Here is a 25,618-nt window from a genome sequence, read left to right as displayed (position 1 = left end):
GCCAGGGCAGCGGGTGGGCCAAGTGTTGCTGGGGGGGGGGGCATGGCCCGGGCAGTGTCCCAGGGCTGGGGCTTCTGTCCTGCGCGTCATCCCTTGGGCACCACCTCTGGCCGCCCCGGCTGGGCAGGTTTCACTAGCCTGGCTTTGCCCAAGGGGAAAATTTCCCTGAGCTCCTGGGCACGTGCTTAGGAGCTGCCCAGTGTGGGGTGCAGCCAGGACTGTGGCCAATGCTCCTTGACCTTTGCAGGAGGAGGCAGGAGGGCCCGCATGGGGGTCCTGGGGCTGTGTCTGCACAGTGGGCCCAGACCCCATCCCACGAATTGCCTGGGGGTCCCCTCGCAGGGGTGGGCTCAGGGGCATACCGATGAGCACCCACAGCCCATGCCATGTCCCTCTAACTCCTGCTTCGAGCAAGGAGGGAGGTGGAAGAAGATTCCAGAGAGAGCTCGTGGCCCGCACATGGGAGGGAGCAGACCCTGGCAGGGGGACAGGGCTTCGGGGAGCCAGAACCTCGGCCGTGCGGCCCCCACCTCCCAGCCTGCCCACATGACAGAACCCCGGCTGCTCTGGGCAGGCTGATTTCTGGGCAAATTACAGGCATTTTGTTGTATTTTCTTAAACACCACTGTATCTCTCGAGGCCCCGATGGGAAAGGGAGGAAAAGCTGAGACACCCACGGCTGGGCGGAAGCGGGGTCGTCAGCCGAGAGCCCTTCCCCCGCCGGTCCCTTCCTTGGCCTCTCGGTGCTGGATGTGCGACCTGCTCCGGGAGAAAGGCCAGGGGAAGGGAGGCCGCAGCCACGCCTTGCCAGCGGCCTGAGACACCCGAAAGCAAAGGTCACTGTGGACCCCGACAAGGCGTGAGCCCGCACTGTGGGCGCCAGGTGGGCGCAGAGACAGGGAGCTGGGCCGCAAGGTGGCCAGCGGGCGCTTGGGCAGCGAGCATGGACAGAGGCCGTGGGCCCCTTGCTGGGCGCCCAGGGTCGGCACGCCCACATCCAAGTTGCACCCATGAGCCTCACACCCCCCCCATGGAGCCTCACCCCCTCCACCGCGGAGCCTCATCCCCCCCACCGCAGAGCCTCACCCCCCCCACCGTGGAGCCTCATCCCCCCCCCACCGCGGAGCCTCATCCCCCCCACCGCGGAGCCTCACCCCCCCCACCGCAGAGCCTCACTCCCCCCACCGCAGAGCCTCACCCCCCCCACCGCAGAGTCTCACACCCCCCACCATGGAACCTCACCCCCTACCGCAGAGCCTCACCCCCCCCACCGTGGAGCCTCATCCCCCCCACCGCAGAGTCTCACACCCCCCACCTCAGAGCCTCACCCCCCCACCGCAGAGCTTCACCCCCCCACCGCAGAGTCTCACACCCCCCACCATGGAACCTCACCCCCTACCGCAGAGCCTCACCCCCCCACACCGTGGAGTCTCACACCCCCCACCGTGGAGCCTCATCCCCCCCACTGCGGAGCCTCATCCCCCCCACCGCAGAGTCTCACAGCCCCCACCATGGAACCTCACCCCCCACTGTGGAGCCTCACCCCCCCCACCGTAGAGCCTCACACCCCCTACGGAGCCTCACCCCCCCCCACTGCGGAGCCTTGCCCCACCACCGCGGAGCCTCACACCCCCCCACCGTGGAGCCTCACCTCCCCCTACTGCGGAGCCTCACCCCCCTCCACTGCAGAGCCTTACCCCACCACGGCGGAGCCTCACATGCCTCCACCGTGGAACCCCCCCTCCCCCGCCGTGGAGCCTCACACCTCCCCCCACCACCACCACGACAGGGCAGTGCTGGCAGGCGGTGGCTCTGGGCTTTCACTAAAGCTTTTCCTGTGGCCTGCGGGCTCCGGCAGCTCCTGCAATGGTGAACAAGAGGATCCATTTCCTCGGCTCCTGGACATTGGACGTTTTACTTAGGATTTGGTCCCATGTCTGGACACGTGAAGGAAGGGCAGTGAGGGGCCTAATTTCCAGGGCCCCGGAGCGCAGCGGGGGCAGCGACTGCCTTGTGAGCCCCCGTCATGACCCACGATGAGAGTTGACGCTTTAAACAGCCCATCATGGTCGAGGTGCCTGTTTGCACTGAAAGAGCGCAGAACCCAGAAGGGTTAATGCACTTTTTACAGTTTCTATTCATCTCAAGGCATAATTGAAGCACAGGCAAACTAGGCCCAAACTGAACAGGTACATCTCTGCTTTTTCTTTTTTTTAAGGATTTTTTTAGTTTTTCAGTCATTTGACCTCATAAGCTCAAAAGCACCTGTTCATAAACCAGTCTGTCTTCACGTTTTCTTGGTCCCATGTCTTCTCTGCGATTGAAGCTCCTGACTTAGGCTTCTCAGTCACAGAAGGCCACAGGGACACATTTTTAAAGATGGCTTTATGGGCCTCACTTTATTTTAAATGCACCTAAAAAAATATGCCATGAAAGCTACCCGAGCGCTGCTCCAGTACTGCAATTCCCCAGTTGCCTGTTGCAGGGACCTGAGGACAGGCGCTCCTCTCCCCCAGCAGCTCACCCCCCACGCACACGCCGCAGTTGTGTTTGTGCCATTTCACACACGTGCCAGAAACGAGTTCACAGACTCTCAGGAGGGCCCGGAGGGGTGTGAGCCCCGGGCAGCGGCGCGGGGTCGAACGTGGAAAGCAGGTTTGCTCCGGGAGCCCTTTCTGCTGAGCTTTGCAGGTGGGGGCGGGGGCTGGTGCCCCCCCGCTGGGCCCCTCCCACCCCAGCGAGCGCTGTTTCCAGAAGCCTTGCTGTCCTTAAGCAGCCAGCGGCAGTGGCGTGGCGCTGACCGCATCAGCAACTCTCCCCACCTTTCCTGAGCTCCAGCGGCTCTGGGAGGAAACAAAAGGCTTCCCTCATGTAAAGTGTGACTCAGCTGGCCCTGGCCAGCAGAGGGGTGACTACTGTGCTCTGAGGTGTGGACGCTGGCGGGTAGGGGGGGTTCCTAGTTGCCGCGAGGCCGCAGAGTAGGGGTCCCCGGAGAGCAACCCTGGGACGGAGGCCCAGCAGCAGCCTTCTCGCTGCTTACTGGAGAGCCCAGAGACATTCCCAGGGTGAGGCAGGTCCCCAGGGCTGGGGGGCTGCTACCTGCCAGGAGACCCTTCCCTCCCAGGCCAGGTGACCAGGGGCCAGTGGCAACCGCGGGTCCTTCCCAAAGGCCCATTGCGGCTCTGGGCTGGCCAAGCGCTGCTGGCTGTGCAGATGCTGACCCCCTCCTCCGGATTCCACTGTGCAGAACTGGCCACAGAGCTGCGAGGCTGGCGTGCCCTGGGTGTGCGTGCATGGCCGCTCCTCACTGCGCCCTGGGAGCCTGTCCCCGTCTGGCTCGGCTTTCTGCAGGGTGCTGGGCTTGGCCGCCCTGGCAGGCGCGGATGCACCTCAGGATTTAGCTCAGAAACTTGCTGCATTGTGGCATCGGAGCATCGGCCAGCGGGGAGGTGGGGTGGCGGCAAAGCACATGGCACCTGTGCACAGGTGTGGTGCAGGCTCTGGGGCCTGTTTTCTGCCACCCGGCGCAGGTGTTTGCAGGACACTCGTGCACTCTGGACTGCACTGCATGTCTTATCATCCATTCTGAACGTTCTGAAAGGAAACTTGGGGGCGTTGCTTTCCCTGATTAACCTTCTGTCCCTCCCCACCTCAAGGACGGATCTTAGCTCACCTCCTTCTTAACGTGAAGAGCTGTTCAAAGCTGTTAACTTGAGGGCATGCCCTGGGGACAGAGGTGGACAGGTCTGTGGGGCACGTCCAATTCCACTCCACGTAGGTCTGTTCGGTACCAGAGACAGTGTGACGGGGAGAAGCACAGCGAGGCCAAGGAGGCCCTCTGGACGTCACGGGCAGCCGTCCAAGCCCACGGGCCGCGGCGCTGTCTCTGCCGTCGGTCGAGGGCAGGTTCCCGCCCCTGCTGCCGTGTGGAAGCTCTTGTGTCCACGCGCTGCCTCCCTCATTCAGAGGGTTAAAATCACCACAGAAATAGATCGGGGCATTTCCATTCATACCAGGTCGCACAGCCTTGTCCCAGCCTGTCCCTTTTCTCTTTCTATGGCTCGTCCACTTCATGGGCTCTCCTTTGTGTGGGTGGACACTATGGACAGATGCTCCCAGATCCGTGGGCAGCGAGCAGTGGACGGCAGTGCCACCCCAGCCCGGCAGTGAGCAGGTGTCTGCGCAATGGCGATGTCCAGGAGACGCAGCCGCTGAGGGCAGTCTGAGCCTGGTGTCCTTCGGGGAAGGCGGTGACCAGGGCCACGGAGGGCTCTGTCCACCTCAGCTGGACGCCTGTAGTTTAGCAAAGGCAGCCAGGGCCCTGGAGCCCGAGCTGGGGACTCGGCTCTTCCGCACAGGCCTTTGGCGGTGACTTTCCTGACACCAGTGCATTGCTGCCACCGAGAGCACCGTGACTGGCCGGCACACGGTCGCAGTCCAGGCCGAGACGCCCTGGGCCAGCTGAGCCTCGGAAGGGTCTGAGCTGCTCCTGCTGGCGCATGCCACGCCAACACACCTCGGCCCTGTCGTGAGGATGAAGCGTCAGCTCAGCAGGAGTGCACCGTCATGAACTGCGCACCTGACAGCAGACCCCGAGATGGACGGAGCACCTGACAGCAGACCCCGAGATGGACGGAGCACCTGACAGCAGACCCCGAAATGAACTATGCATCTGACAGCAGACCCCGAGATGCACGGGACACCTGACAGCAGACCCCGAGATGCACGGGACACCTGACGGCAGACCCCGAGATGCACGGAGCGCCTGACAGCAGACCCCGAGATGCACGGAACACCTGACAGCAGACCCCGAGATGCACGGAGCACCTGACAGCAGACCCCGAGATGCACGGAGCACCTGACAGCAGACCCCGAGATGCACGGGACGCCTGACAGCAGACCCCGAGATGCACGGGACACCTGACAGCAGACCCCGAGATGCACGGAGCACCTGACAGCAGACCCCGAGATGCACGGGACGCCTGACAGCAGACCCCGAGATGCACGGAACACCTGACAGCAGACCCCGAGATGCACGGAACACCTGACAGCAGACCCCGAGATGCACGGAGCACCTGACGGCAGACCCCGAGATGCACGGAGCGCCTGACAGCAGACCCCGAGATGCATGGAACACCTGACGGCAGACCCCGAGATGCACGGAGCACCTGACAGCAGACCCCGAGATGGACGGAGCACCTGACGGCAGACCCCGAAATGCACGGAGCACCTGACAGCAGACCCCGAGATGCATGGAACACCTGACAGGCGCTAGAGAAATGGCTCAACAGCAAAGCCTGCAGGCGTTAGCACCCACCCTCAGCACGCCGGCTCTGAGCCACACTCTCACTCCGTCACCTGGCCGCACCTGGGGCACCGCACACACCTGTGTCTCAGATTCACGTGGCGCGTGGACAGCCCATGAGCCCAGAACACAAGCCTCATACATTTAAAATACATTTAAAGGATTTAGTTTTGCTCACATTGGAATTAGATTGGAAATCAACACTGAAATTAGGGGACTCCACAAAAATTTGGAAATTAAATAATATATTTCTAAATGACCCATGGAATAAAGGAGAAATTAAAAGGGAAATTAGTTCACTTTTGAACTAAGTGAAAATGAAAATATAACATATCAGAATTTATGGGATGCAGCTGAAGCAGTGCTTAGAGGGAAATTTATAACTATATTAGGAATGAAGAAAGATTTCAAATGAACAATTTAAGCTTTTGCCTTCAGAATTTGGAAAAAAACCTGCAAACTAACCACAGGACAAGCAGAAAGGAGGGAACTAATAAAGATGACAGCATTATGCAGTGAAATAGAAAACAGCAGATAAAACAAAACCAACAAAATCAAAAGTAGGCTCTTTAAAAATCGCAACAGAATTGGGACACTTTTTAATAGACTGACCCAGAAAAATTGGGAATAAAAAAGGTGACTTTTCCATTGACCCTTCAGAAATTAAAAGGATAATAAGAGAATATCATAAATAACTTTATGCCAAAAAATTTGATAATTTAGATGAAATGGAAAAATTATTAGAAAAGCACAAATTACCGAAACTGTCTCAAGAAGAAAAAGAAAATCTGATCTATAGCAGGTGAATAAAATGATTAAAGTCTTCGCACAAAGGAAAGCCCAGGTCCAGGTAGCTTCATTGGTGAATCCTATAAACCATTCAAAGAGGAAATATAATGCCAATTACACGTCACAAACTCTTCCAGAAGATAGAGGAAGAAGAAACACTTGTTATCCATTCTGTGACGCCACATCGCCTTGACATCAAAGGCCAGACAGAAACGTCACAAGAAGAGAAGCTGCAGGTTAATATCCCTTATGAAAATAGACACAAAAATCCACAACAAAATATTAGCAAACCAGGTTCAACAACATAAAAAAGGATTATACACAGTGACCAAGTAGAATTTATCTAGAAATAAAGGTTGACTTAACATCCCCAAATCGAATTATGTAATAATACTGCACTAATAGAAAAAAGGCAGAAAACCCCCTGACCATCTCAATAAATGCAGAAAAAGCATTTGATAAAATCCACCACCCATTTATGAATTAAAAAAAACTCTCAACGATCTTGGAATAGAAGGAACTTCCTCAGCCTGACAGAGAACACCTCCCATGCGTCTCCTACTCAGTGGTTAAAGTCTAAAGGGTTCTAAGCTTGGGAAGAAGACAGGGACGTCACCTGCCATTCCTAGCCAGAACAGTCAGGCAAGAAAGAGAAATAAAATGCATCGAGATTGAAAAGGAAGAAGTCAGGCTGTCTTTGTTTGCAGATGGCATGGCTACCCTACATGTAGAAAATCAAAGAATCTGCAGAAATAAGCAAGTACATCAAGGTCATGGGATATAAGACAAATATACGAAAATCAGTTGTCTTTCTATGTAAAACAATTAACAATCAGAAAATGAAAAAAAAGATCCCATTAACAATGGCAAACTTAAAAGTATGTGAAAGATTTGAACCATTTTACAGCACATTGCTACAGAAAGTTACAGAGCATCCCACGTTCACGAATCAGAAGATTCAGCGTTACTAAGATTGTAGTTCTCTCCAAAATTATCTGTAGAATCAATATAATGCCTCCAAAAATTCTATCAGGTTTTTTTCCCAAAAAATGGGCAAAAACAACTCTAAACTTTATATGGAGTTGCAAAAGATACAGAATAGTTAAAACAACTATTTGAAGTTTGAAAACAAAGAACGAAGTTGGAGGACGCGTTTCCCGACTTCAGAACTCCCTCTAAAGCTGCAGGCCTCGAGCCAGTGTGCCGGCAGGAGAGTGGACGTATGGGCCCACGGGACAGACCCTCGTCCAGGAACGCATCCTTACCTCACGGTGAGTTGCTTTCCACAGAGGTGCCGAGGCATTTCATTGGGGGAAAAATAGCCTTTTTAACAAATGGTGCCTGGGACAGTCGGATATTTACATGCAGGAAGATGAACGTAGCACCTGACCTCATATCACAAACTAAAATTAACTCAAAATTGATCACCGATTTAAATGTAAGAGCCAGACAAGAAAACCATATGGGGATAGCATAGGAGAAATCCTCAAGCTCATAATAGAAAAAAATGACAAATTGGACTTTTATCAAAACTCAAAACTTGTCCACTTCGAATGTACCATTGAGAAAATGAAAAGACAAGTAGCAGGCAGGGTGAAAGTATCTGCCAAACACATTTCTGATAGAGGACTGTTATCCAAAATATAGAAAGAACTCTTGCACCTCAATATTAAGAAGTGAGACAGCCCGATGTAGAGGTGGGGGAGGGTGCACGGGTGGTCCAGGGGTAGAATGCTAGCTCGCCGTTCATGTAGGAGACCTGGATGTGATTCCCGGACCGCGTACCCACCCCTCCAAAAAAAAAATGGAGGAAAGGTTTGAATAGACATTTCTCTGAAGGGGGTACATGGCGAGCTAAGGGGCACATGAGGAGAGCCCAGTCATTAGGGAGCGCAGCTCGCCGCCGCGGCGACATACCATTTCACATGTGGTACGCAGTGTGCCCGTCGCACAGACAGTGGCAGATTCTGGCAGTCATGGGAAACTCGTAAGCCTCGCACGTCCCTGGTGAGAATGGAAAATACTGCACTCACCCTGACGACTTCTTAAAAGTTAAACATAAATTCACCCTGTGACCCACCAGTCCTGTCCTTCAGAGTCTGCCCCGAGCCACGGCAGCGTGTCCACGCAGCAGCCACGCAGGTGAGGTCAGCACCTGGCCCTGGTGTCCAGCAGCGGGTGAGTGGGCAGGGAAAGGGCACGCCCATGCGATGGACTTGCTGGTTTATAGGAAAGGACGAAGTGCTAGTTCACGGCTGGACATGGAGGGATGCAGAATCACTATCTAAATGAAAAACCCAGACATCAGAGCCACACGCTTTGTGGTCCCACTGACACACAGGGCCCAGAAGCCACAAAGCTGCAGCTGGAGAAAGCAGATTAGTTGTTGCCCGGGCTGCTGGCATGCGGGGACCCATTGCAGCTGGCCATGAGAACCCTCATGGCATGGAAATGTTCTAACCTTGATTTTGGTGATGGTTGCACAACTTGGGAAATTTACTAAAAGGTCGTGAGCGGGACACAGGAAATGGGTGAATGCCGTACATGCCCCCGTAGAGGTGTGTGTCCAGGGGCTGGGAGAGAGCAGCCCAGGGCTTTGGTCTGGGCTGGGCTGCGGGGAGCGTGTCCTGTGGCCAGAGGCGTCCCTCCCCATCCCATCTAACCCGAGCACTCCCTCATCGCCTCAAGGGTTGTTGAATGCTGTCAGGGTGTGGAAGAGCCCTCGTGAGCATTTATAGACATCCATGTTCTTTTCACCTTTCTTAAAGAGAGTTCAGGCATTTCCTGAATGCAGGAAACACTGAGAATCAAATTCACCCTGTCGCTACAGGTCGCATTTCCTCCCATGTGCGCCTGCAGGCAGAGTTGCTGCTGCGCTTTGGAGGCTGCCGGGGCAGCACGGTGGCTGGGGGGGGGGGTCTTTGTGTTCCCCTCGGAGCTGCTGGGCCCTGGAGACCCCACCCTGGGGGTCCCCGCCTACCCCAGTGTCTCCACCGGCCCTTGGCTGTACCCCTCTAGATGTGTCCCCAGGTGGGTCCGAACCTCTGTCCCCAGGCCCCCCAGGGAAAAGGATACAATGCAGAGAAGCAAGTGACAAGCTGAAAAGGGCCTGGGAGCTCGATAAAACCGGCCCCAGGGAGGAGGCGGGCGGTGCCGGCTCGGGTTCTGTTGGGGGCAGCCTCAGACCCCTCCTGACCGGGCAGGAGGGAATGCTGCTCCTGCTTTTCCGGGACGCTGTGCCATCTTGGTGGCGGTTTCACACAAGGCCTAAAGTGAGAACGCCCAGCCGCCGGCCGGCTACAGAGAGGCCGTCCCGAGCGGGCAGGAGCCTGGCGTTTTGGGGCCCCGAATCTCGCCCCGGCCCTGCTGGCTCTTCACTTTGGGACAGCGAGCTTCCTTCCTGCCCGACGGCCCCGGGGCGCTCACATATGCTTACTAAAGAACAAAGAAAGTGTGATCACCCTTCTGGGTCCTTCACCTTATCGGCCCAGGAGACCTCCCTGATCAAAGCTGGATGCTCAGGGCAGGACAGGCGCCTCCGGCTACACTGCCGTCCAGGCACCGGCTGTCCCTGGCATAGCGTGTTGCCGACTTCTTTGTTTCCCCGCAGGCTGCGCCGCCCAGGGCACTCCCACCGGCGGGGGTCCGGGCGGGGGTCCCAGGCGGTGGTGTAGGCTATTGGCTACCTCCCCAGACGTCCCCACTGGGCCCGTCTTCCCCCAGCCCGGCCCTATCGGGCCTCCCAGCTGCTGTTGTTTTAGATACGGCAGGAAGTAGGCGCTGGAAAACAGCAGGGGCTTGGAGCCCTCGGAAAGATCTAGAAAGGCTGCGATTGCCCTGGCTCCAGTCACAGCCGGCTGCTGGGGCAGAGGGGAGCCACCGTGTCTGGAGCTGTTTGATCCTCCCTGTAAATCACGGGGCCCTCGGCTCTGCGGAAAGTTCCAGCTCACTGGCCCTGTGAGGCCGGTGGGCGGGCAGGTGTGTGGCTGCTGTCCCCTGGGAGGGCCCCATCGGCCCCAGGCCAGCCCAGCTCTCAGAGCTGCCCAGGGGTGGAGTGGTTTCAGCTTGCCCTCAGGTGTCTCCTGAGGGACCCTCCTGGGGCTGCGGGGGTCACCCCAGCACAAGAGGCCATTGGAAGCGGTGCATCACCCCAGAGCTGCCATTTCCGCCTCGGAGCTGTGCAGGCAGAATGGGGCGCACGTCCTTTCTTCTGTGCGAAGGAATCCGCAGCACTTCCTAACACCTCCTCCCCGCCCTGTCTAAAATAGCTCCCCTGGCACCGGCCTTCAGAGAGGGGGAAGGGCCTCGTCTCTCACTGCCACAGTGCTGGCCACCAGCTGGCATCTGCAGATGTCTGCGGGAGGGGCGCCGAGCTGCTGCCTTTTGTGATCGGTGCCGTCTCCGCTGGGGGTGGGAGGGCGGGGGGCCGGGCGGGGCGCCTGCACGTGCTCGGCCTTCTTCCTTCCACAGGAGCTGTTGCCAGCAAGCTGTAAACTACCATATTTCACTCAGAGTTGAGAACCCAACTTTAATACAAATTAAACTCTTGTTGACATTGTAATAAAAAGCAGAATGGGATGGCACAGCTCCATAAAAATGAGCTTCAATTATCTTTGTGGATTTAAGGTTGTTTTCTGGGATTTCCAGGCTCCCAATACAGCAGAGTTATTTCTTCTTGGCAGATGGCTGGAGCGAGCGAAGGTGGCCGAGAGACTGGACGGGGTGGCAGAGAGGGCTGAGGGGGTGTTTGCTGACTGACCAGCGAAGGAAACAAGAACTTGGCAGCTCACATGTGCTTGGGCAGGAGTGCGGTGTGCAAGCATTTGTTAATGTGTTTTAATTTAAGAAAAGACCCCAAAAATGTTTGCCAAAGGCCAGTCTCCAAGTGGGTGTTTAGACTGCATTAAAAGAGAAATCAGGGACCATCCTTGGAAACTCTGTCCACATCCTGGTAAACAGACCCCAGTGGAAGTTGAGCTCTGTTTCCCCACCCCTCCCTCTGCCCCCTTCCCTCTCATTTCCACCTTTTCTTTCATCACCACATTAACTGTAATGTTTGATTTTTTTTTTAATAGTCCTTGTTCACTTGCTGGGATGGAAAGGGTGGTTTCCACTGGACTAAATGCCAGCTTTCCATCCTTCGTGCGGCTCCCTATCCTGCTCACACAGAAGGAGTCCTGCGGGGAGGCATGTGGGTGGGGACGCATGTGGGTGGACAGGTGGGGAGGTGGGGAGGCGTGGACGTGGAGAGGCGGTAGATGGGGGGGGAGGCCATTCCCTTACCGGCATCTCCCAGCGCTGCCGTGGGTACAGTGGGGAGGGCTGTGAAGTCTCCCCCCATCTCCTGCCCTCTTTGCTTCCCACCGCCCCCTCCCCCCTGGCCTTCAGGCGGCTGGGGTCTCCTGCCCAGGCTCAGTATGACGCTAATGCCACCAGACACCCAGCACTGGCCCAAACTGTCCTGGTGGCCCCACCATTGCCAGACAGCGTCAGCGTCAGGTCCTGGAGCAGACGGTCCGTGAGGCTGTGGCCACCGAGTGCCCCTGCCCAGGCGGGCCCACCTGCACCATGTCACCCTGTGGCCTGCAGGTCCCCCCACCCCGACACCCCCTCGGCTCTGTGGGACTTCGGGGCAAGCCGAGTGCATTTGCTGAGGAGTGAGAAGTGCAGAAGCAGAAAAGTGAAAAATGACTAGGTTCTCTAGATAGGTTTTCTTCAAAAACTCCTTAGGTGCCACTCCAGTTAGGGAAGTGCCATGAGTGTTTGAGCCTTCCCTGTACCCATAGCCTCCGATTAGCGGGTGCTGCGCCTGAGACCAGGGGGGTGCGGCGGGCTGGGTGGGAGGCCCTCGTGTCTGAGTCTCCCCTCTGGCCCCCGCGCTGTCCCTGGAGGTCCCTCTCGGCTCCTCCAGCGCTTCCTCCTTGTCCGAGGTTGTGGGAGCACCTCAGGTGCGCCGCGCCTGTCACCGCCAGCTCCTGGGCTGCGCCGTGCCCACGTGAGTGCTGCTCGGCCTCTGTGTCCTTTTCTGAGGACCTGTTTTAAGGCTTCTTCAGAAACCACGTTTAGATGGGCAGCGGAGGAGTTCATCTAGATTCTCCAAACTGGCCCCCAGCCCTCAAGAAGTCTGGCAGACGCAAGGCGCTTGGTGTCGGTAATCCCACCAGCGCCTGAGCAGCAGATTTTTAGAAGCTGTCGTATTAGGTTTGTTCGGCTTGACGGGTCACCACACCTTGTTGGAGGGATCAACAAGGTCCCTTGTTGATAGTTGATCCTTACGGAGGGACTGCAGAGTAAGACCTAAAGCCAGACACAATTTATAGACGAGTTGTTTGACTCCCGGCGTTGTAGGGCTCTAAGGGCCCCTGAGAACCCTGACCCCTAAGAAAATTACAGGTTGGGGTGGGGAGGAAAAATCAACGGGAAGTGAAATAATCAAAACGTAGTCGCAGTTCAAGGTGGCACGGAGCTGTGCGCGGGGGCCGGGCAGACCCTGTGCTCCGGCGTGGGTCCCAGTGGAGGGGAGAAGAATCACCTCCGGAAACAGCGTGGGCGGGAGGCTTGTGGGACACGGCGCAAGGGGCCCTGTGCGCGGTCACCAGGAAAGGCGCGGGGTCTGGCCGCCTCCACGGGCTCTCCCCTGCCTGCCCTCCCGGGTCCCCCACATTCCCCAGCGCTCAGGCCGGCCCGCAGCCTACGGGGGCCACAGTGGTCGCAGAGCTGCCCGGGGCCGGCCCCTGCGCGGTCAGCGGCTGCCATGAGGAGCGAGCATGGTCAGGGTATGCATGCAGGTCTCGTTGATTTGATTTGGAACTAACAAAAGCCCAGTAATGTGCAATTACAAGAAACTTAATGGCCCCTCATGCTGCTTGTGACTTCCAAGGCACCTAATAGGCTTTGATGAATTACTCATTATGTGCAATGTCAAAAATGCTTCTGTACAGATTAATAATCGGATAATCAATACTGAAATTCAATCTTGGAATTTTTTCTTCACTCCAAAGTCAATGCATCCTAAAGATCAGCGAGCCTCTCTCATTTGCCTGCCTTTTCCCTGATTCTTTGCCCCCTCCCTCTTCCTATTGTTTTCCATATTAGGGGTTTTTAAGAATAATTAACCAGCTTAATTAGTGCACATATTTTTCTCTGTGTCTCCTGTTACTTTTCTGTTTAGATCTTTACCGAATAAAAGGTTCTGCTGGTCAGTTTCGGCCAGCACCCAGAGATGGGGCAGCAAGGAGGGGGTCGGCACAGGGTCCCTCAGGGCTGGTCCAGGGTCACTGGGCCCAGCGGCCTCTCTAGGGCTCCGCAGTGTCCCAGAGGAGCCCTGGGGAGCTGCTGTCCGCCCTGGGGTGGGGCCAGCGGTGCCGGGGTCGCTGCAGGCTCTTCTGCAGCTGCTGCCGGAGCTGCGGAAGGGGGAGCGTCGTCAGCCGGATGGACGCGTGGGTGAAGCTGCCGGGCCATGACCCCAGCGGGCAGACCCCTAATGCCCACCCCTGGGCAGGGCGGCGAGCTTGGGGGCTGGGGTGGGGGTGCCTAGCAGGGGCCCCGGGGCGGCTGGAGGGCTGGGGGAAGGGTGGGCCTGCAGGGGAGGCCGGCGGGACGCGCACTGTCCGTGGATGTCCGGCGCAGCGGCCGCGTGCACCCACTGGTCTGATGGAGATGGGGGGCACCTGGGAGCAGCCGTCGAGGAAAGGGGGAAGGGCTGCAGGCGCTGGGAAGAGGGGGGTGGCAGATGGTCCTGAGGAGGGTGTAGCGTGGGGACCGCGGGCAGGCCTGCTGGGGGGCGCAGGTGGCAGCCCCGACAGGCTTGCACCACTGCGTGCTGACCTGGGAGCTTGTGGAAACGCAAAGGTCAGAAACGGAGCCAAGAAAGGGGCTCCAGGGAGCAGCAGGGCCGGAGGCAGTGTGGCAGAGGCTGTCTGGACGAGGGCGCCAGCCGCCCGCTGCGCCCGCCGTGGTCAGCTCCCCTCCCAGAGGGAAAGAAGTGTCCGAGTCACACTTGAGTATGAAAGGGCCGGCTTCACTGCCCTTAGCCGGGGCGAAGGGTCCTGAGCCTCCGCCCCAACCTCTGGCTCTGGAGTTCCCTTCTTGGTCTGACCTCTGAAATCTCAACCTCTGACCTCCAAAGCCCCTCTTGACCTCTGACCTCTGGAGCCCCCTCCTGACTCCTGCAGTGATAGCCAAACTCTGACACCTTATCCCTAAGGGAGGTGATTGGCGGGATGGGGCAGGCCCCTGGGCCAGGCAGCGGACTGGATTTTGGCTTCTTTATCTCGGTGATGCATCATTCTGATGTCTCGGTGATCGGCTTTAAGCAGCGCCCTTCAGTGGTGACCGTCTCAGAGGACGGACGACACACGTTGAGGCATCTTCACCCCAGCCTCCCTGATAGGCTGGGCGGGCAGAGAGGACCCTACATTTCCAAGCAGGGGGTCCTCAGGTTACCCTGACCCCCAAAACTCTCTTTCCTAGGTCCTTTAGTTGACGGGACATTTGAAAAGAATTAGTTTTTCAATTCTGCTAATTTTGTTTGAGTAGGAATTTCATTATTTGTGGGAACATACTTTCTAGTGGCACAGAGAAAGCACTGGAAAAATACTTGTGGATGGCTTAATGACCCCAATGGACCATTGCTGAATGGAGTAAGTGAAAATAAATGTCCTAATAATGTGGAAACTTAAGCCGAGCACTGGATGCTGTGCCAGGCCAGCACCCCACGGGGCTCGCTGGGTCTCCACGTGGCCTTTGTGTCAGTTGGAGGATCCAGCTAAATAAGGAAGCACTTAGGGGAGGGAAATGATTCTGTGTTCATGACTGACAGTCACAGACAGCAGCCGTGGTCAGCTTGCAGGCTCACGTTTTATTACACTGCTCCCGGTGCCTCTCAGGTACTGTCCCATGCTCTCCTTCCAAAAACAGCAGGCTCTGTGGCTGTAGCTTATTATGATTAAAAATGTAAAAATAAGTGGAGGCTTAGATAGTCCCGGATGCCTGAGGTAACATGATAACTTACTTTTTGATGAGACTAGAGAAAAGATTATTTTCTCCTGCTTCACAGCATGTCTCTGAAAGAAGTCGTGAGAGTAGGACGGGTGCGGTGGTGTCACACTGCTGGTGAGGGGCTGGCGGGAACTGGCAGGGGGCTCTGCGTAGCCCGCGCTCCACACGTGCAGTTCCTGCCGGGCAAGCACACGGCTGGGCGGCCGAAGTCAGGCTTAAGCGAGGGACCGTGAAGGGACACGCGAGGTGACGTCCACGTCCCCCCGCAGACCCGCCAGCTCGCTGCAGAAGGGCCGAGGCGTCTGTTCCTGGCGTCCTGCTTTCTCGCGTCTAGACTTCAGCTCCCGTCGTGTCAATCTCTCCCATTCACCATAAACCCTAGACAGCGCCACCTTAATCTAAATGCTCATACCAGAGGGAGACGTGGAAAGCTGAGGACACAGGAAGTCATTGACACTGAGGGCAGGGAAATACTCCTCCCCTGGGAGCCTCGGTGCCTTAGGGCGTTCCGCCAGGAACGGCCAGCACGGCCAGCACGATGGGGTCGCTTCTTAGACCTTCGGTATTTAGGAATAGGGTTTGGTCTGAGACATTTCTGGTTTTACTTGTGGCTACCTAAATTATTTTCTTCTTAGGTTGAAAGGCTAATTTTAGCTAATGGTGTGTTTTCTGGAAGAGAGAGCTATATTTTCTGGGAAAGCCTAAGCAAATACTTCTTACAATCATCTTTTAGTTATAGCAATGGGAAAAAATGTCCTTCCATTTTTGTTTTGCTCTTCAAGAGTTATTATGACTTTCCATTAAAAAAACGAGTGGGTGATGGCGAGTCCCCTGTAAAGAATGTGCATGTGTGTCCCTCTGAGAAAACAGGGTGACCAAGGAGGAAGTTGTCCGTGTGCTGTTTCCTCTGTGTGCAGTGTGTTGCTCGTGAGCTCGTCAGCGACAGCCTCTGGGCACAGCGTGGCACCGGAGGTCACCGGTGGGAACTGGGATGCTGGCTTCTCGTCATTTGGGGGGGTTTGGACTCCCGCAGTGAGATAATTTAGACCTTTTTTGTTTTCCACGTTGCTTGGGTTTGAAGGATGACTTTAAAGAAGGCATTCTCTTCCCTTCATAAAAAAGTAACAATGTAGTGTGCATAAAACCAGGAGACAGGAGTCACTGCTTCCCTGGCCCTGTTTGGTCCTTTGCTAAGCAGTGGGAGATAAATACAGTTGAATTTAGAGCAGTTGGGCTCCTTATTTGAGCTAACGTAACTATTGAAAAAGAGGAAGGCACTTTACAATGTGTTCATATAATTAAAGCTGATATATACACATACCAATATGTTTCAAGTAGTTGACACAAAATATTAAATGGAAACCGTGTTCCTTATTAGTTTTAATTAAAAGTTGCATTTTTAAATCAAGGATTAAACAGTGTGAAGTGGGTTAACACTGCTGAGCCGAATGTCTTGTTCTCTGAGCTCAGGCCCCGTTCCTGAGAAATGGGGCGATGTGTGCCCAAATCCCCACCACGGTGGTCCCGCCCGGCCTCCCCCACCCTGGGCCCCACCTCCCCTGGCTGGGTGCACCCGTGGCCATGGCCAGCTGTCCCCACTGGCGGGTGACCCTGCCCCACCGGCCTCCCACGTTTGCCGCTGGTGCTGGTGCAGCCGTGCCCGCAAGGCGCTGATGCAAGCAAATAGACGAAGCTGATACTTGAATTAACTTTAAAAACCCACTGATGCTTGTTCTGATCATAAAACTGCTGCAGGGGCATTGCGAGCGGTTCAGAATGGAGAGTGTAACGAAGAGTTCCCAGGCCGCCGGCCCTCCCGCTCCCACTTGTCTTCCTCCTCCTGCGCTGGCCGGGCTGGCGGCTTCCACCCGGCGACCTTCTCCCACGAGCCCAGACTTCTCCCTTCTCCTTCCCACAGTCAGGGGACGAAAGGCCACGAGAAGCGGGAGCACAGCATGACTGGGCCACGTGGGGACATCAGTTTTGGCAAGACAGCTGCCCCTGCACCTGAGAAGCCACCTGTGCAGCGGCCTGCCACCTGCGACCCCACACCTGGGAAGCCACCTGCGTTCCTGCAGACCCCATTCACATTTGAGCAGAAGGGGGTCTCAGCCCACCTCCCCCGAGAGCTGCGGGGCCCCAGCTTGGGGTCTCAGGCTGCCCGCAGCCCCTCGGGGTGTCTGAGCTGAGCAGCCAGGAGGGCTTAGCGTGAGGGAGGGGGCAGGTCCTGGCCGGGCACAGCTGGTGGCTTCGAGGTTTCCGTGGCGCCCGGCTCGTGCTGCTCAGCTGCACGCTCCTGGGAGACGGTGCTCTCCAGGGGTTTGCGTCCTCCCAGCATCCCTTACTCTGAACTCTGGTCACAGGCTCTGCGCTGCGAGCCCAGATGCCATCCACACCTGCTGTGGCTTCACACAGTGGCCACTCCCCGGGGCGCACAGCATGCGTGGCCGGCACTTCCTGGGATGGGCATGGCACACTTAGTGACAGTGTCTCGAAACTGGTAAGACAGGCGCAGGGAGCCCCGGGAAGCAGCAGGAGGGGGCCATGCAGTGTCAGTGTGAGATGAGCCCTCGTGCTACGTGTCCCCTGCATGTGGACGCCGTGGCCAGGCCCGGCTGTGGCTGGAAGCTGCATCAGGAGCGGTCTGTAAGGCAGTAGGGGCCCTTGCTGGCGCCCGGGTTTTTGAATGAATTTCTCCTGTAACACATCAGCGAGTCACCTCTGGCACTGTGTCATCTGCTCTGATGTCTTTGAAGAACATGCCACTTGTTCTGCTATTTGTTTTAGAGCAAAGGAAATGCTATGTCATTTGTTCTGACAATGGATGGAAATAAATGGTCACCGCATACCTTATGTGGCCACCTGCCTCCCCACCTTTTAAAAAGATTTTAAAGAACATAAAGTATTTAACAGTTTGTACAGGAGAAATGACTGAAAAAATAGGCTTTTCACCCAAACTGGAGAAGGTTGTGGCCTGTGTGTGTATTTGGGGTGAGTGGAGTAGCCGTGTTGACGTTCTGTTGGGTTTTAAGAGAAGCTGCAGAAAGGGAAAGTGGCACAAAGTATCACCCTTAACCTTTTCCTTACTTAAGAAATACTGCATTCTGAGCCCCCGGTGTTCTCAGGTGAGGGCTGCAAGCCCCCGGTGTTCTCAGGTGAGCGCCCAGAGCCACAGACAGTTTCAGGTGAAGCCCTGGAGCCCCAGGTGGTCTCAGGTGAGGCCCCGGAGCCACAGGTGGTCTCGGGTGAGGGCTGCGAGCCCCAGAGCTGAGCAAAGGTGAGGGGTGCAGTCTGGAAGCAAAGGAGCCTGAAAGCCCAAACTCCAGAGTGGGACGCCCCAGCCTCTTGGGAATCTGCCTTCCCGCTGGAGCTTTGCCCCCCGCAGTGCCACGACCTTGCACCCAGGAATCCACCCACGATGGGCTCTGTGGCCCTCAGCCCTGGGTGACATGCTGGGGCCTGGCTTCCCTGCTCCGAGCCACGTCTGCCCTCATGGAACACGCAGGCCCACAGATGCCCTGAGGCCGTAGACTCATGTAAACATGTTGCCTTCTAGTTCCTTAAAGTTTGGTCTGAGAACCCTAGTTGCTCTCAGAAACCAAGAACTCCTACGGGAAAGTTTTGCTTAAATGCCAGGCATCACGTGGGCTAAAATGTATCTGTGGCTGTTCAGACTCTCAAAACTGCCTTGTGATTTTCAGTGTGTTCTTTCACTGCTCAGCCCCCCAGCAAAGCCGGAGAGGTGGACATGGAACCCCCACCACAGCACAAGGTTTGGGTGTCACTTTTTTCCAAAATGGTGATCTAGAAAGAAGAAACTAAATACACGGAAGTTCAAATACTGCCCTTTAAAAAGCACACGCAGCCTGCCAGCCGATGGGCCTGCTTTGCGCGCCGCTGAGCGCCGGGGTGCAGGGAAGGGAGGTGCGGCGGGGACGCGATGCCTCCACAGAGGAGTTTTCCGTTCTTGTATTTAAAAAAAAGATGTAAATCTCGGCTTCACCCCGTTCTGCGTGTGCGGGGCCCTCGCTGTGGCTGATCGCCTCGGACGGAGAGGGGGAAGCCGGGTGCACGCTGCTCACACAAGTTTTGAAAAAACAATAGTTTCCACCTTAGGAGCATTTTAGAGGAAAATTGAATAGAAGGGGAAAAACCTTCTTCAATTAAGCTGTGGTCTAACAGCTCACCACATCCTGCCCTGGGCGCATCTGAGGCTGAGCGCGGGGACGCTTCCTCCTCCGAGCTCTGACAAGGCCTGTCACATGGCACCTGCGTCCAAAATACCTCCTCAGAGGAAAATTCCCTTGTGTCAGTGGAAAAGCTGAATAAGAAGGTGGAAAGTCTCCGCGGCAGGGGGCGGGGGAAAGTGTGTCACCGTCACGGAGGGACAGCGCCACCCGCAGCCACTGAGCTGGAGCCCCTCATGGGAGCTCGGTGGGCGGCCGCGGCCTAGAGGAAAGTGGGGGCTGTGGGGGGCAGGGCCCCACGTGCGGATGCTCCCCTGCCCGGCCCTGCCCTCCAGCCTGAGGCCCACGGGTCTTCATCTGGATGAGAGCCACGCCCCAGGGGCCGCCCTTGCAGCCTGGACATGCGTGGCCCCATCGGCCTCTTCCTGAGCCCAGCGCCCAGCCCAGGCCTGGCGGTGTGGCGACCTCTGCGCTCGCTCCACCACCCACCCCGCGTCCCCTCGGGACGGCCCCAGGCTGGCTCTGGGCACTGCCTGCCGGGTGCCCAGGCTCAGGTGCACAGTGGGCGCGGGGGCCCTCGACGGGGTCTTCCCCTTTCATCTTTGCAACCTGACATCATTGGCTTCCGGTGCCGGGGCTCCCAGGGCGGGGTTGCAGCGTCCCCTACCACCGTCAGGCAGGCTCAGATCCCCTCGGGACACACGGCCACCCCTCAGGCCCCAGACCCCCCTAGCCACTCCGCGGGCCCAGCAGGGCTGAGCCACAGAGAACTAACTGGGTGATCTCTGTCACCCGCCATCCACGTGGCCTGGCAGCTCGGGGCAACCCCGGGCACTGTTGCCGTGGCTGCGCGTCCTGCTGGAGGGTTGCTCGGAAACCCGGGTTTGTGGCTTCTGTGTACCAGCCGGTGGCTCTGCTCTGTGACAGATATGTTCTGTAGAAGGAGAGGCTAAAGGGGTGGCATGGGATGGGCAGTGGTCACCCTCAGGTGCTGTCATGTGCTCTGCAGGGGTCGTGGCCCGAGGTCCCAGGCCTGGCAGGAGCAGGGGTGGGGAGAGGGGTATAGGCGGGGGCTGCGCGTGGGGCTGGCTGGTAGCTGCTGCTGCGCTAGGGCCGGATGCGGCCCCGCCCCCGTTGTGGGCAGTATGGCGCCGTCCCTGCTGTGGGCAGCATGGCACCAAGGCCACCCCAGGTTCCTCTGCACTTTCCTCCCTGCAGGCCAGTGCACTGTGGGGTGGATCTCGGCCACCTGGTGTCCAGGGGACACTTCTGCAGGGCTGTGGGGACTGTGACCTCAGCCAACTGGCCTGTCCAGGGGACCCAACTGTGGGGGCGGCCCTGGCCCCGAGCCTGCCCCTTAGTCCGACAGAGCAGAGCTGTGGCCACAGCGAGCCCCGCGAGCTTCCCAGGAGCACCCACAAAGGGCAAGTCGGGACGCGGGGGGCAGCGAAGGACGTCAAGCGACTGACTGCCGATGGCAGCCCGGAGAGAGCTGGGAGCAGCTGTTTATCTGCAGCAGCAAGGGCTGCCAGGGGGGCTGTCACCAGTTCCCACAGCACGGTTCCTGACGCCCCAGCCCGCTTTCATATTGTTTTAGTTGGGCGCTGCCGGGGCCCTAAAGGGGAGCGTGGGGAGGGGCGGGCGGCTGCGATGGCCGTGCTGATGGCTCCAGGAACTGACCTGAGGCCGCGGGGCCTCGCAGCTGTGGGCGTTTATCTGGTGGCAGGCCCTGTGGGCCGAGGGGAAACGCGGCGGTTCCGTGACGCGCACGGGTGTGCCCCACCCCCAAGGTCCGTCCAGAGAGCGCGAGGCGGGACAGCCTCCTGGTGGCATTTCCCGACTGGGCGCGGATCAGGGCCGGGGTGGGGATGTCGTGCAGCCACAGCCGGGCCTTTGCCAGGTTCGCTCATTTCCTGTCCACCTGCCAAAACCCACAAGCTGATAAGGACATCCCGGGAGTGTGGGAAACCGTGGGCTGGACAGCGGGCGGGGAAGCAAACAGCAGAGGCCGCGCCCCGCGCCGGGAGGGAGCACGCCTGGGCCATCCCCGCCCCCGCCCTTGCCCTGCTGCTCCCATCCGACGCTGGGCCTGTCCCAGCGGCCTCTGGAGAAGCTCGGCCTCGCTGGGGGCTGGAGGCGTCTTCCTGGTCACCCCTTCGGGTCTCGCCCGGCGACCTCATGGTGCGCGCTGAACTGGGCAGCCCCTGGGGGCTCCTGGCACCTGCACGGCCTCCCGCACAGCCCTCCACCACGCAGTCCTCACGGGCGAGCAGTGCTGGCAGTGCGTGACAGGGCCGTCCCTGCACAGTGGTTTTCCCCTCGTGACCCTCTTTCTGTGTTTTCTTGCAGTAAATGAAATCATCCGGAACGACCTGTGCAGCACCCATCCCCACTCCTAGTTTGCGACGCAGGAGCTTGGCCCAAAGCCGCTGAGCGCGGTCAGCCCCTGGGCCCCACGGCATCCCCAGCACAGACTCCCACCTCCACGCCTGGCCACGCTGCCCGCTGCCCCCAGCACGCCCACTGCCCACCACCCGATGGCCCGGAGCGGAAAGTTCTGCCAGTGGACAGAGAAGCGAGGGTGGTGGGAGGCAGGCGCAGCTTCTGGAGGAAATGTCATCTCAAGGAAACCAGGAGGGGCTGGGGGTCCGGGAGAGGGCGAGTGCGGTGCCCCACCTGACAGCCTGGCCCCCCAGCTTTACCTTCTGGGCACCCCTGGAGTTCAGTACTGGAAGTGCCTTATTTAACCCAGCGGGGCCTCGGGGCGGCGTAGAAGTGACCATTGCATTGGGTACCGCCAGGGTGTTTGCAGGAGCAGAGCTATGAAAATGCTGCCCTGCGGTGCCGTCCCCACCGTGCTGGCCCTGGCACCTGGCCAGCTGCCGAGGACTTGGGAGAAAAGTCAGTGTGGTTTCCTACTTTTTTCCCAGGCTGGAATGTACAATTTTGTTGCCTTCTTCAGTGCATTTTAGAAACCTTCCAATTTGTGCTCTCCATCCTGTCCTCTACTTCCCTCTCCAGTGTTACAAGAACCAAGAGGTTGTCGATAGTAGCATGCTAGGGTTTGTGTTTTTAGTCTGGCTTCGAACAGCACAGATACATTGAATAGCACATGATAGTTATCAGACAAGAAAGGAAAGCTGCCTGTTACAGAAAGAGCTTGCATCTGCATGTATGTGCACACATAGACCTATATTTATATATAAATATTCAAGAACAGAGATGGCGATGTTTCAGTCTTTGCCCAGCAAGGGCTTCAAAGTTAGCAATAGCCAATGTCCATTTTGGAAAACACATCTAAGATTCCAAACCCGACTTTTCAGCTACTTCCACTGGGGTTCCGTCTTCCCTCGGACACGTCCTCCAGCCTCCGCAGTACAAGGAGCACTTTAGAAAGCCAGAAAGACACATTCAAAAGACATATTACCAAATGGCAAAATTTGAGAGTAATTGTACATAGCGTTACAAAAGGAGTGTAATATATTTGTTCAATTATAAGATAATTATTCCACAGAAGCCTTATAACTCTCTGCTTATCTAAGAAAAATATTACCAAAAACCATGTTTTTAACGTGCCGTGGTGTACGTGGACGCACGGGTTAGTGCAGCTTTGTACAAGCAGCACTCACTGCACGTCGTCGCGTGCCCTGCTCTCCCCATCACCAAAAAGCGTGGCGTCGTGAGAGCCCAGCGTGCCTTGGGAGCTGCCCGCCGGCCTGCCCGGGGCGAGAACGGCCTCCGGGAAGGATGTGCCAACGTCTTCCGCATTCAGCCCATGGAAAGCAGCAGAAGTCTGCAGGCCGCCTCTGTCCCGGTGAACCCCTGCGGAGCTGGCCACCTGCACAGACTGCCCCGGCCGGTTGACTCCTAACCGATTATCCCGTATTTAGCATCGTAGGGCTTGCATGAACATTTCTTAGTAGAGTGTTGTACGAAAAGGAAACGTTTGATATTTGCATCTGCTATCTTTGTAGTTAGAAATGAGCTCCAATAAAGCAGTATTTTTGCCGGACAGTCTTGGTCTGAGAGTGATTCCTCCATACATGGAAAACCCCGCTTTGCTTTTCAGCATGGCGGCCACAGGGCGTGGTGTGGAGTCGCTGTGCTCGTGTCTACCGAGGTGCCGGCCGGTCCAGTTTCCCCTCAGCAGGGTGCCAGCCTGTGCCCCTCAGTGCCTGGCAGTAGAGTGGCCATCTCAGAGCCGTCACGCAGTGCCCAGCTGGCCCAGAGTCTTCGCCTGGGTCTTTGCTGGGGTCTCGTACAGGGTCTCCGCTGGGGTCACTGCCAGGGTCTCGGCCACCCCTTCCACCTGCTTCCTTCAGCTGCTGTCCCCTCTGCCCCACCCAGACCCTCCAGGCTTGTGAATTGCAAATGCAGTGAGGGGCCTGGAGTCTCTCAGCAGTCGCTCTAATGGGCTCTTAGAAGTAGCACTCTGTGTTTAGAACTTTATCAAACGCGGGAAACCTGCTTCTTTTACTGAGAGAGTCACAGTTTGTGTGGGGGCTCTAAAGAAACCGTCACACAGAAGCGTCTGTGTGCAGGTTTCTGTGCTTGACAATATTTGAAGCTCAGATGTAGCAGAGAAGGTGGGGGCTGGGTGTGGACGAACACACGGCCTTGGCAGCGGCTGCTGGGGGCTCTGCCTGGACCGTGGCTGTGTCCCCAGAGAGCCCCAGGTGTGTCCCCGGAGAGCCCCAGGTGTGTCCCCGGAGAGCCCCAGGTGTGTCCCCAGAGAGCCCCAAGTGTGTTCCCAGAGAGCCCCAGGTGTATCCCCACAAGCCCCCAGGTGTGTCCCCAGAGAGCCCCAGGTGTGTCCCCGGAGAGCCCCAGGTGTATCCCCACAAGCCCCAGGTGTATCCCCACAAGCCCCCAGGTGTGTCCCGGAGAGCCCCAGGTGTGTCCCTGGAGAGCCCCAGGTGTGTCCCCACAAGCCCCCAGGTGTGTCCCCAGAGAGCCCCAGGTGTGTCCCTGGAGAGCCCCAAGTGTGTTCCCAGAGAGCCCCAGGTGTATCCCCACAAGCCCCCAGGTGTGTCCCCAGAGAGCCCCAGGTGTGTCCCTGCTAGTCTCTTAAGTGTGTCCCTCTAGTCCCCAGATGACCCCCCCCGCAGAGCCCTGGAGTTAGATGCAGATGAGCGTGGCCGGTGTCGGCTGCCGGCCCCGAGCATGTGGGGACACTGCAGGCGGCAGGCCACCCTTGGCCTCTAAGTGAGCCGTTTATTTAATCAGTTTTGTTTTGTTATTTTTTACAATCCCAGCATCATATTTTTATATTCCAGAAATAAAAATATAAATTTATAAAATGATGGATGGTTTCTGCATAGGAAGTTGGGTTTCTGTGAATAACCCTGTCTACTTGGTTTTATGCCTTCGAGGTTGAGTTTGATCACTAAAGAGAGCGTCCTGTGAGCCCGTCTCTAGAGAGGAGAGCTTGCCCCCGGAGGAGAGCCGTTGGACAGGTGATGGGCTTTGCCGTCGCGTCCCCAGCCCAGAACTGATGCTGCACTTTCCCGGGAGATGAGGGAACGTGGCAGGTCCCCTGAGCTGGTAGGACCTGTGGGACTTGGGGCCACCTTTCTGATGTCCACTGGCCGTTGGCGGCGGCCAAAGCTGAGCGGAGGCATCGGACACAGACACCCACCTTTTCCTGGGTTTGATGGGACACGGCCAGTGACGGCCGGGCCTCAGGGTCACGTCCATGTCGTTAGCAGTGGAGGGTCCCTGCTCTGCTGCCGCAGCCACTGCCCACTGCACCCTGCCCTGTGGCTGCACCAGCTCCACACAACCCCGCAGCGGGGTTCGCCACGTGGCATGCTATGCCGGTTCCCCCAGGAGCCTCCCGTCCCCAAGGGTCCGCCGCGTCGGGGCGCGATCAGCGCCTCATTCCTTTTGGTGGCTGAGATGATGCTCAGCTGTGCGAACAGAGCACGCCTGGCGTATCCGTCACCAGTGGGGGCATTCGGGTTGCTCCCACCTCGTGTCCTGGGAAAAGCGTGCAGAAACACGGGTGCTGCGTCTGTCCAGCCCTGCTGTCGCTGTTCCCGGGGCAGAGCCGGCAGCGGGAGCCGGGTCCTGTGGCAACGGCGTGCTTCCCTTCCAGAGAAACTGCTCGGCTCAGGTGTAAAATCGTCCATCCCAAAAACAGACACGGGTCACTCACCTAATTTGGAATCACACCTGTGAAGCAAATCTTATTCAGCATTCCATATACAAAAAAATTTAAGTTGGTTTCGAGCTGACTGAATTTCCATTGCTCCTGGCGCCTGCCCCCCACTCTGGCTGCAGGAACTGCCTCCCTGGGATTCTGCCGCAAAGCCGGAGCCACGCCACGCACATCGGA

The 25,618-nt window shown here is 57.4% G+C and overlaps 1 protein-coding gene across 3 annotated transcripts in view; it reads left to right on the top strand.

Annotated features, from left to right (window-relative positions):
- Positions 1-23,295, top strand: part of NFATC1 (nuclear factor of activated T cells 1) — a 106,276-nt gene extending 82,981 nt beyond the window's left edge. For all 3 annotated transcript variants that reach the window (XM_077135180.1, XM_077135178.1, XM_077135179.1), the window contains one exon: positions 21,631-23,295. In XM_077135180.1, the coding sequence (XP_076991295.1) occupies positions 21,631-21,633 (3 nt within the window). In that variant the 3' untranslated portion in view covers positions 21,634-23,295. The remainder of the gene's footprint in view (positions 1-21,630) is intronic.
- The last annotated feature ends 2,323 nt before the right edge of the window (positions 23,296-25,618 follow it).

The sequence above is a fragment of the Tamandua tetradactyla genome, chromosome 18, assembly GCF_023851605.1.
Source record: "Tamandua tetradactyla isolate mTamTet1 chromosome 18, mTamTet1.pri, whole genome shotgun sequence".
Classification (NCBI taxonomy): Eukaryota; Metazoa; Chordata; class Mammalia; order Pilosa; family Myrmecophagidae; genus Tamandua; species Tamandua tetradactyla.
Note: the sequence above shows the minus strand (reverse complement) of the source record. Positions and strands in the feature narration are given on the sequence as shown.